Source organism: Liolophura sinensis, chromosome 9 (genome assembly GCF_032854445.1).
Source record: "Liolophura sinensis isolate JHLJ2023 chromosome 9, CUHK_Ljap_v2, whole genome shotgun sequence".
Lineage (NCBI taxonomy): Eukaryota > Metazoa > Mollusca > Polyplacophora > Chitonida > Chitonidae > Liolophura > Liolophura sinensis.
The window spans coordinates 29,275,920-29,293,009 of record NC_088303.1 but is presented as its reverse complement, the minus strand read 5'-3'; the positions used below and the strand labels follow the sequence as shown (position 1 = coordinate 29,293,009).

Sequence of the window (17,090 nt, the reverse complement as noted above, 5' to 3'; positions counted from 1 at the left end):
ATCGCACTTCTTCAGACATCTTAAGCTCATTTTGGTGATCGTATCTGACTTCTTCCAACGTCTCAAGCTCATCTTGGTGGTAGAGTAGTGATAATTATCAGGGTGATGATGTAAGATGATTCAAATATGGATTTGTACAAATTGTTTGTTGAGACCATTGACAGCCGTTATCTATGCCTGTGCTAATGTTGTAATGTACATAATGTCCTTCCTTTATGAATATTCAAAAGGTATATTGGACTTCGTGGTATTGGTCAGGTTTGCTACACAGTGAGATTTTGTTTCACATTTGAATTCCTCTGCATGATTGAAGGATGGGTTGGCTTGTATCCAAACACATGCCTGTCATGGACAGAATTCCACATTCCTTTCACGGAGTAGATAGTTTTCATCAAATTTGGGTTGATCTTCTAGTAGAGCCAAATGAATGGTGAAATTTTTGATCTGCTGTTCACCGAACTGTTTTTCCCAAGGCAAGAGCTCCCATCTGTAGGATAATTAAAGGCTTCAAGTCAAATGTAAAAGTATAAGAATTTTCTCAGGTTTGTGTTTTTTTTACAAGTTTCCTGTTTTCACACACCGTGGTGGTTAGTTCTGCGCAATGGGTGTGTATTATCGATGGCAAATCCCTGGGAGTCAGTCATCCGTGCAGATGTACATGTAAACCCTCCACACGGGTTAAACGGACTGCAATAAAATCGTGCTTTTCTGCACGACTTGTATTTTTGCCTCATTTGCATTTATAATTTCCGCACTTGACTGAGTAGAAATGATTTTTTATGTGAGATATAACTCTTCATTACTGTTAGCCTGCTAGATGAAAATCAATGTGATTGTGGTATTTTCTTGTCGGAGAGTTCTCCATCAAGATAGCTGGTACAAGCTGGAGTTGTAATTAAAGTTTGCGCTCAAATGTCTCCCATATTTCAGTGTACCGATTCTAAGGGCTGGTGGTTTGCACATGCTTAGTAGGAAGTCAGTATCAGTGTAGCAGAATGTACACAGGATGTTATCAGAACATCCTGTCTTCGATTTTTCTGTGGTTTCCGCCACTGTTATATGGGGTTAATTGTTGAGATATGAAACATTCACAGCAAGTGTTTATTCTGCTTGATACTCTGCAATAAATCTGGTCAGAATCAAACTGGCACAATCAATGAAGTCTGCTACATTCGGTTGTTAACCTTATGATTGTAGGACAAAGTGTAAAAATGCTAATATTTTTCCCAAATATGGAAAATTTTACGTAGCACCATAAAGTCACATATTTTACGTACAACTGAATGCACAGAATGCGTGTTGTTGATAACAACGCTACCATCAACAATCGTTGAAATATTTTCACAGTGCCATGCGTGAAAATATTTATGTAAATCATCTAAATAATAATAAGCTTCGGTGGTTTATAAAGATCATTAAGTGTTTTAATCCCATTAATAACAGCTTGTGAGTATGTGCATGACCGTACATTTTGTACCTGATCATTCCAAACGCTGTTGCATGCATACTGTTTAGAAATAGGCGGAATGCTTCCACGAAAAGAAATTGGTTATCAGGAGATTTGAACTTTATTCAATTCACAGATTACGATTCATTTTATCTGCCATTTACACACAAGGTAACAAATGTGTCAGTAAATCTGTCAGTTTTAAATTGAGTTAGTTAGTTTTGATTTTTGCCTCGTTTAGCAGTCAGAATACAGGGCGAGGATTATTAGAGTATCTGAGGTAAGTTTGCATAACCATGCGACTGGACTGTTGAAGTAACAAGACTATGATTGTACCAGCTACTGGAGCATGTTTGGAAATTAGTGTCTAATTGCCCAGAAAACTGGATAATGACATTGACTGCACAATTGCACTCATATTTACCAGTCTACTTTGTGATAACTTATGTTCTTGTTCTGGTTGGGATGTTGTGCTATCAGCCTGTAACTACAGCCATAGTACTACATATCACAACAGCTGTCCATGTAGTCAGAATACACTCTTCAGGGGCTGTTGGTACATGTGAGATGAGGATATCCTCTATGTTCGGCTGATATTGCTTTTGTTCCGTGGTAGGACTCCATTTATATGTTTCACTCACAAAACTCTTCGTTTGATGTGAGTCTTTTGATTTTTTTTTTTTTTGTAATCTTTGCTTCTCAGTAACTGAAGTAATGACATGCCGTGTAATGTCAGATGTTGATGTCACACTGTTCAGATGATTGTCACAAGGGTTACATGATGGTGGCTGATTTATGATAAAGAGTAGATCTATCGGGTTGTTTTCATGTGTATAACAGAAGGTTGAGAGTTCATACATGATTGCTCATAATTTGTCTCTGTGTTCATTTTGTCAAAGTACATGTAAAAGCTAGCTTTTTCATTTCTTTTGCATTTTTTTAATGTCTGCATGCTGACAATGAAGCTCCAATCCTTATCATTACCATTTCACATGTGTTTATGTCACGTACATGACCTTTAGTACAAGTTGGTGTTAATCTATGAGTCCATGTTGGCGTTAATCTATGAGTCCATGTTGGCGTTAATCTATGAGTCCATATTGGCGTTAATCTACGAGTCCATGTTGGTGTTAATCTATGAGTATAAGTTGGTGTTAATCTATGAGTACAATTTGGTGTTAATCTGTGAGTGCATGTTGGTGTTAATCTATGAGTACAAGTTGGTGTTAATCTATGAGTACAAGTTGGTGTTAATCTATGAGTACAAGTTGGTGTTAATCTATGAGTCCATGTTGGTGTTGATCTATGAGTACAAGTTGGTGTTAATCTGTGAGTCCATGTTGGTGTTAATCTTGTTAAATTGTTATGAATTGTTTTCTTGCAGGTGAGAGAGTGAGAGTTGCTTGTGGTAACATGCTGTACCTGTCATGATGCGTAGGTGGAAACTCCTCAAGTCTGCCATTGTCTGCTTGCTCCTTTGTGGAGTCTACTTCGTCTTTTCACTTTGGACACGATGTGATGTGAATAAAAAAGACGACAATTTTTTTAGGTGAGAATGGTTCAGGCATTTTTTGGCCTTAGATTGATGAAACAAAATTAGACTGTTGCAATATTCTTTGCTGTTTGATCCAAGAGTTGCTGAAGAGAGCAGGTTAGATTGATTGGGTATTTTTTCTCAAAGTTAATTAACACCAGTAATACATTAATCCAGATTGAGAAGTTGAGAGATCTGTTTGAAAAAACACAAAACAAAAACAATTGCAACAGCTGATTTGAAAATATGTGTGTATGGAAAGACTTGTTTTTCACAAAGTCCACTGATTAGTATATGGTGATGAATAGATTTTGCATTATGATTGCAAATTGTTTGACAAATTTAAGCCCTTTTTATGTAGAATCGTTTGTTTTTGGTTGGTTGCTAGGGACGAGAATCGGCAGATTGATGGAGAGTTACATTACCACAACAGAGGTGCTCAGTCTTTCAACATGGTGGAAAAAATGTCACAAGAAAAGGGACCAGTCAAATATCAGGAAATTGAATGTGTGATCAATGGGGAGTATTCTGTTCAAGGGAGAAGAGAAGAAAATGAAGTTTACTTCCCGTTTAGCTTTTTACAGAAATACTTTGAGGTGAGTGCATGATGTTTTGTTCCTTTGTCGGATAGCACAGTGAAATGAACCAGGAGCCTCTCACCCAGCTCATGTTGGCTGCCTCTCTTCCCGTTCATGGGATGGTCTGCCAGCAACCTGTGGATGGTCATGGGTATCCGCCAGGCTCTGCTGAAAATAGAACAAAGTAGTGAAAAGAAGCCTCTAAGGAAATTGTTGGATATGGATTTTTTTAGGTCTGAAAGTAGGGAAGCACAGATTGAAACTTGAATATGACTCATCATGTATGTGTCCAAAGGTGTAAACTGCAGGGTTTATCTGAGGTCAAATCAGGATAGGTAATACTTCCTGTGTCACTCAGGTGCTTGATCAAATTTCAGGTATCTTAGGTGAGGTGTGAGAACACTTCTCCTCTGAATAGGACACTTTGGAATTAAAGCCATCATTATGGCTGGCTGACTGGTGTGGAGTTCATGTAAATTTATTCACAATTCTCCGGATGCTGATATGCTAAGATAATAAAGGTTAACATGAAAATCTTGAGGGCGTATAAGGGGAGCGCAAGTAAGATAGATTACTTGTAGATTTTGTGGTGTAAATTTAATGGGCAGTTTATAATAAAGTGTTCAGCGTGATTACGACATTCAGGATAAAGGTCAGTTTCATGTAAAGGTCAGTTTTCTCGAATATTTTAAACAGTTCTAATAAAATCATCACAGAAACTATTTCTGTGATAATTGTAACAGTTTAAGCAAATAATACAACCGATTTCATTTACCTCCTTCAAAACCTGAGAATGTAAATGAGTTATATTTACTACAATGTTGAATTCTAGCTTTGCCTCTGGAAATCTCACAAAAGAAACCTATCTCACCAGAGCTTCTCAGAAACAGTAAAAGGAAAAAAAAATTTTGTGTTAAACTTTTGTTGTCTGAAAATTAAGGCTAAAAGTGGTATGTGAATGGCTTTGGATGGCATAATATGGTGAGTATGACAAGTGTCTCACATATCTTCACTATCGTTTTTGTAACCTGTCTGAAAACTCCAACAAACTTACAAAATCTGACATGTAAGTTCTCCTTGGAGCCACAACCCATATTTAGGCCTCATGAAGTAGGTAGTACAAAGAAATAAATTTATGATGAATAATTTTTCCACCTGAGTGGCTTTTTTTCCCACATAAAATACCCATGACTTTGACTGTTCTCTTTTGCTTCAGGTTTTGTATATCGTGAAATGTGTACACAAAAGAACAAATGTCATGGTGCAGTTATTTCTAGTGGGAGCTTGATTATAAATGTGGATACGATAGACATTAATGTAAAGACACAAAAGGCAATAAATGATGTTTGTATTTATTATTACTGTAATATTTTGAGAATATTGTGCAGACTTGCTTTTTTTCCCCCAAATCAATATCGCTGTATCTGTTAATAATTGAAAACAATAGATTAAAAAAGTTGCATAAATATGAGCTGATATGCTCGCAGTGGTTATTCTATTCTTGACTTTGCTCTCCAGTATGTCCAGAATCTTGAAATCTTCAATAAATTAGTGTTGACTTCGAAAGAAAAGATTTTGTGTGAAAAATTGCATGGAAAACTGCTCTGAAAAGAGTACTGCTATTTTTGTTTTAACACAAAATTGAGTGCTAAGATTGCTAAGAGAAATTTTGTGTGTAGATGTTTTTGGCATACACATGCATATACACAGTTTCATCTACAGGAAATACAAGGACAAGTGAAGCATATTTGAGGTACAAAATGAATGCTTTGTCAATAAAGTTAGTTTTGAGACATCCGGTGTAGACATAAAATAAACATGTTGGCACATGATTACTAGTGAGATATTCTTATCCATGCATTTTGTGTGTAGATGGTTCATTAATCTTTATTTGGCAGCTGTGGATATGATGTATTACAAAACCAGATTTATGAAGCTGCTGGAAACAAATAAACATAATACTAACTCCATAACTTCTCCTAGATTTATGTTTTCGCAGGTAAAATCGATAAGTTTTTATGAACTTTTGGGCACTAAACACCTATCATATTATTTAATTACATATTACAGCTTGGCAAGTCCCATGTTCTTGAGATTAAAAACCCTGAGGGCCAGTATTTTAGGATTACATTACATTGTTCTCTTTTTAAGGATAAAGCTCTGACAGTTACACATATTTAGAACAGAATAGGATTGCACACTGTTAGATCACAATACGACTGCACACCTTGAGATCAAAATAAGAGTGCACACTGTTAGATCACAATAAGACCGCACACCTTTAGATCAGAATAAGATAGCACACTGTTAGATCAAAATACGACTGCACACCTTGCGATAAAAAAAAAGACTGTGCACTTTGAGAACACAATAAGACTGTCTACCTTGAGAACAATTAAGGCAGTTTTGCACATTATGGGCGTGTTGGGAAATATGCCACACAGTATGAACAATTGGGGAAGTTTTGAAAACATACGGTCAAGAATGCATTTACAAAACATGTTTGCATTACAAGTGTCTGAAGAGTGAAGAAAACTTACAAAAGCATTTGGCAAGACAACTGCACATCTCAGGAGCAAGTGACGACAATTCCACTCTTGACAAATAAAGTAGCATTTTGCGCCTTGTAGGTTAGCTGGGAAGGTTATATTGCCAAAGTATTAGATCAGCCGCGTGTGTAGTGAAGACAAGCTGGCCAAGCTTTCTGCCAGTGTCAAGGATCCAGAACTTAGCTCCCTAAAGGCTATGACTCCCATATCCCTCTCAGAATCCCCATTAGCTGTGAGTTATTGGTGATAAGTCTTCTCTAAGCATTGCTACAGCAGCCTGTTAAACACACAACTGGCATCCTAAGGGAATAAAAACTGGGAGACCACTGGTCTAGTGTTACCACGTGCCAAAAGGTTTTAACCTGTGTTTGTGGAAATGGCCCTAAAATTTAGAGTATCATTTTTTAGAGAAAAATGGCTTAGACTGCCAGCACAATGACATGGGCTTTTAGTAGCTGTATAACCCTATCTTTCCATGAAGGCAAAAATGAAAAGAAAAAAAAATGTTTTTAGCAAAGAGTTTTGGACATTTCAAATTTTCCCAACTGTTTTTGTAATGTGGATGGCATATACTGTGATTTAATACATGGTTGACTGTGGCAGCTTTTTTTACATGTCCAGTATTAATCTAATTTTTTTGCAAATAAAGCAGCTTATTTTCCCCTTGATGTTTTTGTTGTAAAATGTGCAGGAATGCAAACTATGGAATTTAAGCTTTTGGTGAACATGTTCAGAAAGGCAAAAAGAATAACAGTTTTGAAATAGTCCAGGTTTAGGGCTATGCCTTCCAGTAGCATCTATGCAGAACACAGGATGTAGCACTCAGATTTGGTGTCTAATTGAAAACTTGCCTGGTCACAAAATTTGAAAAAGAAAAAAATGAGGACACAAAATATTGACAAGCAACTGCCACAACAGCTGTTTAGAACAACTTGAGTATCAGAGTTGTCATTTTTTAAGGCCAACCAAAGAATGAAGGAACTTACTTAAAAGAACATTAAGGAAAGGAAATCCTTGAGTGACCTACAGTACCTTTATAAATAACTGTGTAATGACTGGTCAGAGTTTAAGCGCTCTGGGAAATGCCAGAATACTTTGCCCCCAAGAGGGCTCATTGGTGTACTGGGTTAACCTGCTCTAAAACCCGTTTGCCATGCCTGCTTGAACCATTCAGTTGAAATGCAAAATGTTTCCTGGTTCTGTTTCCTATATTGTTTTTTTTTGATATTCCCGATGAGGGATTATCCTTTCTTTGACAATATTTAACTGAACTATGGCAGACATTCCCATCAAATACTCAGCAATGCAGATACTATACATGTTATATTGTTCTAGATGCAAGAAAGGGTTATAACATAACGAGATATATGGATAACAACTTCTGTTTTATTTGGAAGCGACGTTTCGGTATAGATACTAATACCGTTGTCAACTCAACTTCTAAATGCCTCTCAAAGATGTTAAGAAAGGTTTAATCTTTGTAGAAATAAAAAAGAGACAAGTTTGAATCCAGATTTTTTAAAAGTAAATGAGCAGGTAAACATACAAAAAAGGTTTGACAATTATAATCTGTCAAGACTGGCATTGGTTATTGTCTAGGGAGCATTTAGAGAAAATTGTGAGTCATGGTTTATGTTAGTATTGAACTCCTGGCTACTGGATTATTAACCCTGCGCTCCAAACGATTATTTCATATCAGATGCTGTCATATTGGAATGATTTAGTATTTATTACAAACAAATGTTTCTTTTTATGCAGAAAAAATTAGCAGGGATCACATCTAAGTAGAGCAGTGGTAATATATTCTCCACACAGATACTGTATGCCCCTGTGGGGCATATAAATCACCTCTGTGTGGAGCGTAAGTGGACAGGTACAGGCATTGGCTGGTCAGAATTTCAGCTCTTGCATCCTCCAAAGCTCATAAAATCTGACTACATGACAACAGCCGCATCTGTGGAACAGATCTTTTTTTGTGGGCCATGGAAGATTTATATTGCTGTGCACTGAAGCCAGAACAAACATGCATAGCTGCAAGATTCGCAGAATATTCTTTGGAGGATATTTTAATAAATGTGGGGAGTGGATTAGAAAAGTACAAATTACTATCTATCTGAAAATCAAATAACAGTTCATTCACTGTCATAAAAAAGACCAGTATGAAATACCAAATAGTTAGAGAATTTAGACTTATTACACATCAAATTGTGTTGTCTATGTCAGCACCAGCCTGTGTCTTCAGACCAACATGTGGTGCATGATGTTGATTTTAGGCATCATTTAACAGAGACCATTCATCTAACATGGTGCCCGAGGGCAAGACCACGTTGTTTTACTGTGGGATGTCAGATCTCTTGCAAATTTACACTAATCTCTCATGTATATACGACTTTAATATGCCTACCATATACACATGTACACATGCGGTATGAATCTCTCCTGAACTGTTCTCTCCCCTTGTGTGATATCCCGTTCTAAGTAATCTACTACAACATATTTTTTTTTTAAGTTTTGGGTCATCCGCAGAAAAATAGAAAATATGTGGGGTGTCTCTTTTTTTTTTGTTTATTTTCCTTGTGTCAACACAGCTAAGTGTTATTGTGTTTTGATGAACTCAATTGTAAATGTGGCAAATTGGCTCCATTGATGGTTACAGTGAATGTAAGTGATGATGGAGATGTCTATAGCAGAACAACTAACAGTTGTTAACACCCCCTGATGGAGCCGCTGATGGAGCCACTCGCTGCATTGTATGGGCGGTGTGAGCTGTGTGTGCTGGTGTACAATGAATGGTCTACTTTTAAGTAAATAAACATTGAAACTGTTGATTTAGCTGAGTGATTCAATGTGCCCTGTGTAACTACTGGAAGTATGTTTGAGAAAAACCAGATGAAAACAGTAACTGTGTTTCACCTGTAGTTTGGTATGCAAATAGACACTGTTGTAAGCACATGAAGGCCCTAAAATGTTTTATTTGATAAGAAATTATTCAGAATTCACCAAAAAAAAAGTCTTTTTTAGATGGCCTCATAAGTTGGGTGAATCAAGAAAAATATGTTTAAAATGATACATTTTAGCTGAAATACAGTAACTCTATGCCTGCTCAGATAAATTTCAGGGTTATCTACAGTTGCCTTGATTGACTGAACATTTGTACACGGTTCTGTCATAGCTTCCTGATAAATTCTTTGATTGGAAAATATACTTTTAAATTCAGTATTTTTTTGTTTTATGTTTTATTTATCAATTTATTTATTCATACTTATCATTATGATTTGATAATTTGAGTCTAGATGGATTCTCACTGTGGTCTTGTTTCTGTCTTTACAGGTGTATGGTAAAATAGAAGATTATGATGGCTATGAGCGCTTTGAATGGCAGCACAGTTACTCTAAAGTCTTCCCTCCCAAAGAGAAGTACAGTCCAGATGGAGTTTTCATGTCCTTTGAACATTACAATGTGGAGGTGCGCGATCGGGTCAAGTGTATCAGCGGAATGGAAGGTATAACACTGAAATCATCTCACACCCAATCCCGACTATATTTCTCTCCCCTTACTAAAGTAGGGCACCATTTTGTAGAGGGTATTTTATGTACTTGATTGGTGAATTTTTCACTTTAATACATGATGACAGTCATGCTTGTGGGTGGGAGAAGGAAACTGGTTTCCTCAACATTACTATTCTTCAGACTCATTGGACGGACACATTAACACAAACCATTTGAATTAGTTCAGCTTACATGAAGTTTACACCCAGTTTTAGATCTGTCAAATAAAGCACAGGAGAAGGGGAATAAGCAGGATTTGTGATTCCATGATTGTTGGTGTTGGGGATTATTTCAGTATGCAGTCATAAATTCTAGCTTGTTGTGACTTGTTACATCACAAGAAGAAACCATGGCATCAAGGTCGGTGGGATGCTTTATCAAGGTTATTTTGTGGACACTTTGTAACCTCTGAGCAAAAGGGTGTCACCATGATTTTTAAGCGTTACACACTTGACAATCATTCAATTATGTAGAGGAAATGTTGGGAAAGTTTGAAATACAGTCTGCATGTTCTTTAAATTCATTCTTTGAGACACGGCTATGCTGTGAAAAGACCATAATCAGTAGGAAGCAAATGTGGGAAAAGAATGTGTAAATGGATACAATGTTATGTGAGACACAAGTGAAAAAATTGGAAGAAAATTACTTAGATTGAAAGTGATAGTCACAACTATGGTCATTGGTGATATGGCCGAGCTCATTTATTTTAATCATGCCATTATGCAATTAACTGCCAAATCTGCCTTGGGTAATGTGTCAGGAACTTCTTTAGCCGTCCCAGCAGAGAGTTAACCTTGAGTGACCTTGGCTGGCACATATGTCATCAAATGCAGTGCATTTGTTGTGGAAGCTTCTGTATATTGTGATGGTTCTCATTAGCTGAAGGATCTTTTTTTGAGGGGGAGGGAGGGAGGGAAAGAGGGAGAGAGGGAGGGAGAGACAGGGACCCTGACAGTGTTATGTAAGTTGATTTAGCGAGGCTTTTTCCCTAATGTGATTTTGTGTTGTAAATCTCAGATGTTTTGACTCCTGACCTACCAGAGGTTAACCTGTACAGGTCTTAATACTCACCAGTGCTGGGTGAAAATCTGGAACGTGTTAATATAATGTTTGTGTCACCTAGGACAAAGTGAGCCTTCTGGAAACAGAAATTTTGTTAGGATTCTGTCCCAAATGTGAACCCTTATCACTTCTCAACCTCCCCACACCCACCCCCACTCATCTCAGTGCTGATAGTTTGACCCATGGAGCTGCAAACTCTATCATCAAAGCAGAGTAGAATCTGTGGTGCATCACCCACGGCAACAAACGAGAACTACACATCCTGTTCACCTCTTCAGTTCAGGGAGGTAGAAACTGTGGTGGGTGGTTATCAAAAGAATCAAGGAAAGCCTGGCATGATGTGTGCCACATGGCTAGCCTCCCAAGCATGAACTACAAGATATAGCTACACTATCAGAGCAGAGCATAAATGTGCCCTCAGAGAAAATTAGACTCCTCTGCTCATCTGTTACACTTGTTTTAAAATGTTGTGGTTCTTTAGGGCAAATCCCCAAGTTAGGAATTCAATAAAAAGAAGTAGTGTTCTACAAAGACATCTTTATTCAAAGAGGAATATGGTGACATTTATGAAGTGTCATGTCTTTTGGATTATATGCCTGGTTTAGTGGAAGGACAGCTATAAATACAATGATTGCAGTAATGTTGAAAGTGTGATTTTTAAACCCCAAATAAAACAAACCAATAATCAGTGCAACTGTTACAGAGCAGGAGTATAAATGCTGAGGAATGGTGCAGAGCTCTTCTTTTCATCAGTCTGTTGTCAGCTACACAAGGCGTTGCAAGCTGTATACAAATACATCAATCCCCATCTTGCTGTTATAGTTCAGTGCTTGTGACCTGTACTATTTAATACAAGTACAATTATGCAGAAACGGTGGCATACATGACTGCTTGTATGAGTAGAGATAGACAGGCCACACACACTATGTGTAGTTTTTGATCAGTTGTTTAGAATAAGTGAAAGTGCAGGTATACAGGTCAGGTAACTTCCATGTGGTCTTTGATCACCTTTATATATTAGTTGTAAGCCCAGGTGCACAGGTTAGGTAACTTTGGTCTTTGATCAGTTGTTTATGTTTAGGTTTAATGACAGGTATACAGGTAAATAGTGTATGTTTTTGATCGTCTGTTCAGATTACATATAAGTCTACAGGCCAGTTGTGTATGTGTTTTTGATCAGTGGTATGGATTAGGTGTTAGTGGAGTCACACAGGTCAGGTAATTTCTGTGTGGTTTTTGATGAATTGTACTTGTTAGGTTTAATACAGGTATACAGGTCAGAAAACTTCTGTGGTTTTTGATCAGTTACGTATATTTAGGGTAAAGTACAGGTATACAGGATACTTCTTTGTGGTTTTGATCACTTGCATAGATACACTAATGTAAATCCATGCATATACAATGTACAGGTTTGGTCAGGTAATTTCTTTGGTTTTTGATCAATTGCATATACTTTGTGTCAAGTACAGGTACACAGCTTGCATCTTTGTTATTTTGATCACTTGCATAGATAGACTAAGAAAATTACTTAGATTGAAAGTGATAGTCACAACTATGGTCATTGGTGATATGGCCAAGCTCATTTATTTTAATCATGCCATTATGCAATTAACTGCCAAATCTGCCCTGGGTAATGTGTCGGGAACTTCTTTAGCCGTCCCAGCAGAGAGTTAACCTTGAGTGACCTTGGCTGGCACATATGTCATCAAATGCAGTGCATTTGTTGTGGAAGTCTCTGTATATTGTGATGGTTTATCCGTTTATGTACAGGTAATTTCAGGTCAGGTAATTTCTGTGGTGTCGGGTTAAGCATAAATCCAGATGCTGACCAGATAACATCATGTTCTTGTGATCAGTTGTATAGATTAGATACCCAAGTAACCTTTGTGGTTTGTGTTTCAGCTGTGCCCCTGTCCACCCAGTGGGGCCCTCAGGGCTACTTCTACCCTATCCAAATAGCCCAATATGGCCTGAGCCATTACAGCAAGTACTTGCGAGATGGGAAGCCTGATGTGGTAATCCTGGAAGATGGAGAAGAGGAGGATGTGTCTGATTGGACTGTACCAGATCGCAAGTCACAAATGGACATCATACGCGATGGAACTCTGGATACGAATGTGATCGAGTTCAAAACTTCAGGTATGTTGGTGTGACGTTTTAGAAATACACTGTACAAGTTTGAATTAATTATACGATTATTTAATTGGTCAGTTGTTTGATCCTAGATATGTTGGTCTAAATTTTTAGAAGTAGAAATTTGAAAATTATAACTTGTTGATTTTTTAATTGTTTCTATAATTTGTCAGTAACTTACAAAAGTTTGGTGGTTGGTTTCTTTCACACACTTTTTTCGTTTCATCCACTCATATAACTGACGGTCTTTGTATAAGTGGAGAAGTCTTGAGTGTGGCATCAACCGACCAAATGAATAAATAAATCGATTGGTTCTTTAGTCAGGGCGCTTCTCACAGTTGAGGCCTGATAAGTTTCCTTCCACTGAACATTGTTTCATCCTTTCCTTAAATGTGTTCATAAGAAGGAAACTCAGTCATTGAGTGAGTGATTTAACTGGGGACATCTTTCATCCAGATCCCTTGACTAGTGAGGTTTGTTGGTTGGCTGGTTCAAGTCCTCCGCATGTTGGCTTGTCTGCTCTTTATGTTGGAAAGTCCACCACTTGATGCATGTTTAGAAGCCCATTGCTTTGCTGGACTACTCAACCAGAATATCTGGATATGAATTAATCTTTATTAAGAAACAAAGCGAATGAATAAATCGAAAATCTTCTGTCTATGAAGAAGCCGTGTGATATGAAGATTGTTTTTGCCTTTTGTCTCTTGAGATTCCTTTGTAACTTTTCAGCATTTTTTCATTTTGAATGATTGTGATAAATAGTCATTATTATACAACATTTTATTTTGTTATAATTTCAGATTCATTAAAGAGTCGTGGAATAGTGATGTCACTTGATGAGGAGGCAGGCTACATTTTTAATGTTCAGATGAAGTTCATTACAAATGGAAGCATATCTGTGACGCTAGAAACAAACAATGGGGATAGTATGCGCATTCATTACGTGCAGAGCACAACCCTTATGATGTTCCACGGTAGAGAGATTTTCTACGGCTTGGGCGATCGCAGGAAAAAATGGAGTCGTATAACGCGAGATCTCATCATAGATCTTCAGAAAGGCTTGGCCTTGAAGTACGGCAAATCCAAACGCAACCAGTTGAAGTCGGACTTCGTGAAACTGGTCAGTGTTTGTGTGCGGGGTCATGGTTACATCGACAACGTGACACTATCATCGTCATCACATCTGGACCAGTTTTATGATGCAGCTGATTGGCTGGTGCGGCACCAGGATAGCCGTGGCGGCTGGCCAATCATGGTGAAGCGTCGACTGGTACCCGAAGTGCTGGACTTACCACCGGGCTGGTATTCAGCTATGGCTCAGGGCCAAGCCATCTCCCTTCTAATCCGTGCCTACCTCATGACAAAAGACCACAAGTACCTAGACGCTGCTCTGGACGCAACTAAACTTTACGAGATCAGCAGCGAGCAGGGAGGTGTGCTGGCCAAGTTCGCAGGCGTCTATGACTGGTACGAAGAATACCCAACGACACCCAGTAGTTTTGTGCTGAACGGATTTATTTTCTCGCTGATCGGTTTGTACGACCTGACCCAAGTGGCACCTTCAGACAAAGCCGAGCCGGCAGAACGCTTGTACAATGCGGGCATTCAATCGCTCAAGTCTATGCTGTTGTTGTTTGACACTGGTTCTGGTACGATATATGACCTGCGCCATTTCACACTGGGCATGGCGCCTAATCTGGCTCGGTGGGATTACCACACAACGCACATTAACCAGTTGTTATTACTGGCCACCATAGAATCAGACCCTATATTCAGGACTACAGCTGACCGCTGGGTTGGCTACATGAAAGGGCATAGAGCAGCTCATAACTGAACATGATGCCTTGGTGTAAGATTACACGAAATTTTAATCCGACATTGCTGCCCTCATGACATGCTGGATTATTTATGATTCATTGTGAACTCAACCTGAGGAAGCATACATGTATATTATTAAGCATGCTGGTTGTGTCCAGACATTTGTGTGCATCTCTACACCAAGTTTGACTGTGTACAGGGTGTTCACATGTGATACAGTGAACTACTTCAAAAACGTGGAGGTGGTGATGAAAGTTTGAAAATGATCACTGAAATGTCAAGTGATTTGTGTCATCTCAGTTCTTCCTGGAACCATATTGTGATCACAAAAAGCTACAGGAACTGTGGCTTCTGTTAGAAAATTTAGCTCGGAAGTTTTTCTCTGCGTGTGTTTCTCAAATCTTTTAGAGGATAGATCATAACAGATCTATTTTACATATTCTGTTGGGGCAAGAACTTGTGTACAGATTTTTTTTTGTAACAAAGCCTTGTGTCTTATAAGATGTAAAGACTTTGAATATTAAGGCTGTATTATGGTTGTTGAATTAGTGCTATTGAAGATCGCTTCTGGATGTGTCAGTTAGGATTCAGACAGGAACAGTTAGTACAACCATATTGGATATCTGGACAAAATAAGCAGCTATTCCACAGATGTCCTTTATGCTAGACTGCACCATTCCGTGTCTGATAACTACAGACTTAAGTATGTTTCTCACCATGTAAATTATGAGATTTTCATCCCAAGTGCTACATAAGACATGAACTCATTAATTACGGTATTTGATACCCATGGGATTAGTATAGTCTTTTGTTTTCTGTCTCAAATACAAATGAAATAATTGTACGTTTTTCATTGATGGCCATATGGATATTGGAAGATGTGATGATGTTGCTGGGTGTAAAAATCTTTCAAACCTATGAATCAGAATTACATATAAATGAGAATTAACTGTCATGACTCATCTGATAAACAAAGAACAATGTATTCGCTGAGCAAACTTGTAAAATTTAACAATCTTGCACTAAGGCTATATATATGTGTTTCGCAAATTTATCACCTTGCATTTGGACTACTCCAGTTATGCTTCCTTGGATGAGAGGTCTGGAATGAGCTGAGAAAGCTCCAAAATTTAAGATTTCAAACTGCAAAATTTCAAGATCAGCAATCTTTCAGAGAATGACTCCAGAAGTACAGCTCTGGGACATCATGCAATTTTAGTGTATTTTTGCAGGCACATAATTTTACAACACCTGCATATGCGTGTAAATTGACTCCTACTAAAAATACAACATAATGGATGACGGTCCTACAAGTATTTAGCACACAAACAGCAAAGTTCAGCCTAATAGAATCTACACATGTTTAATCAGTTTAAGATACACTACAGTTATCCACATGGACATTTGACTGTATGTGATGATTTCTGGGACTATGAAATAAGCTTGCTACAGGTTATATTTCGATTTAAGTTATACTCTGTGAGAGGTTATATTATTGCCGTGTTGGGTATGTTATGGCCTAGCAGGTTCTATCATGGCCTTTCCAGGTTATATTGTTACTGTGTAGGTGATGTTACATCCTTTCCAGGTTATGCCATTACCCTGTAGGTAATATTATAGCCTTCCCAGGTTATTTCATTACCCTGTAGGTAATATTACAGCCTTCCCAGGTTATTTCATTACCCTGTAGGTAATATTACAGCCTTCCCAGGTTATTTCATTACCCTGTAGGTAATATTACAGCCTTCCCAGGTTATTTCATTACCCTGTAGGTAATATTACAGCCTTCCCAGGTTATTTCATTACCCTGTAGGTAATATTACAGCCTTTCCAGGCTAATGTATTACCCTGTAGGTAATATTACAGCCTTCGCAGGTTATTTCATTACCCTGCAGGTAATATTACAGCCTTTCCCAGTTATTTTATTATCCTGTGGGTAATATTACAGCCTTTCCAGGTAATTTTACCCTGTGGGTAATATTAAGTTTATATCAAAGTCACCTTGTCGTTATTTTGTAGATGTATTCTAGTTACCTTAACACAGGTTACATTTGTCATGATTTTGCCTCCTGATGACAATCATGTTCATGCACCTTGCATATTCAAATCTGAAATGAAAGAGACATTATTCTTGCACAGTTATTGTACATATCTGAACATCTCAATGTAGTGAAATGCACTGTAAATGTGTCTGTATGTTATGTATCAAACTGTTCCCTATGGGTTAATACTGAGGCCTCCCTAACACTCGTGCCACAGGAGTGTATGATGCACGAATGTAATGACAAGTTGTACATAACTTTGTACTCCACAGAAATATTTTGTACATACTGATAAATAATGGTGACTGTAGGACCCAGTGGTAGTTGGGTAAATGATACATATCATTTTGAAGTTTATAGCTCTGGAATTGAAGCAAAA

General features: G+C 37.8%; 1 protein-coding gene across 4 annotated transcripts in view; it reads left to right on the top strand.

Annotated features, from left to right (window-relative positions):
- The window catches only part of LOC135475097 (D-glucuronyl C5-epimerase-like), a 73,630-nt gene extending 57,261 nt beyond the window's left edge, over positions 1–16,369 (top strand). For all 4 annotated transcript variants that reach the window (XM_064754838.1, XM_064754840.1, XM_064754841.1 and 1 more), the window contains 5 exons: positions 2,832–2,996; positions 3,370–3,577; positions 9,439–9,610; positions 12,621–12,857; positions 13,652–16,369. In XM_064754838.1, the coding sequence (XP_064610908.1) occupies positions 2,875–2,996; positions 3,370–3,577; positions 9,439–9,610; positions 12,621–12,857; positions 13,652–14,685 (1,773 nt within the window). In that variant the 5' untranslated portion in view covers positions 2,832–2,874 and the 3' untranslated portion in view covers positions 14,686–16,369. The remainder of the gene's footprint in view (positions 1–2,831; positions 2,997–3,369; positions 3,578–9,438; positions 9,611–12,620; positions 12,858–13,651) is intronic.
- The last annotated feature ends 721 nt before the right edge of the window (positions 16,370–17,090 follow it).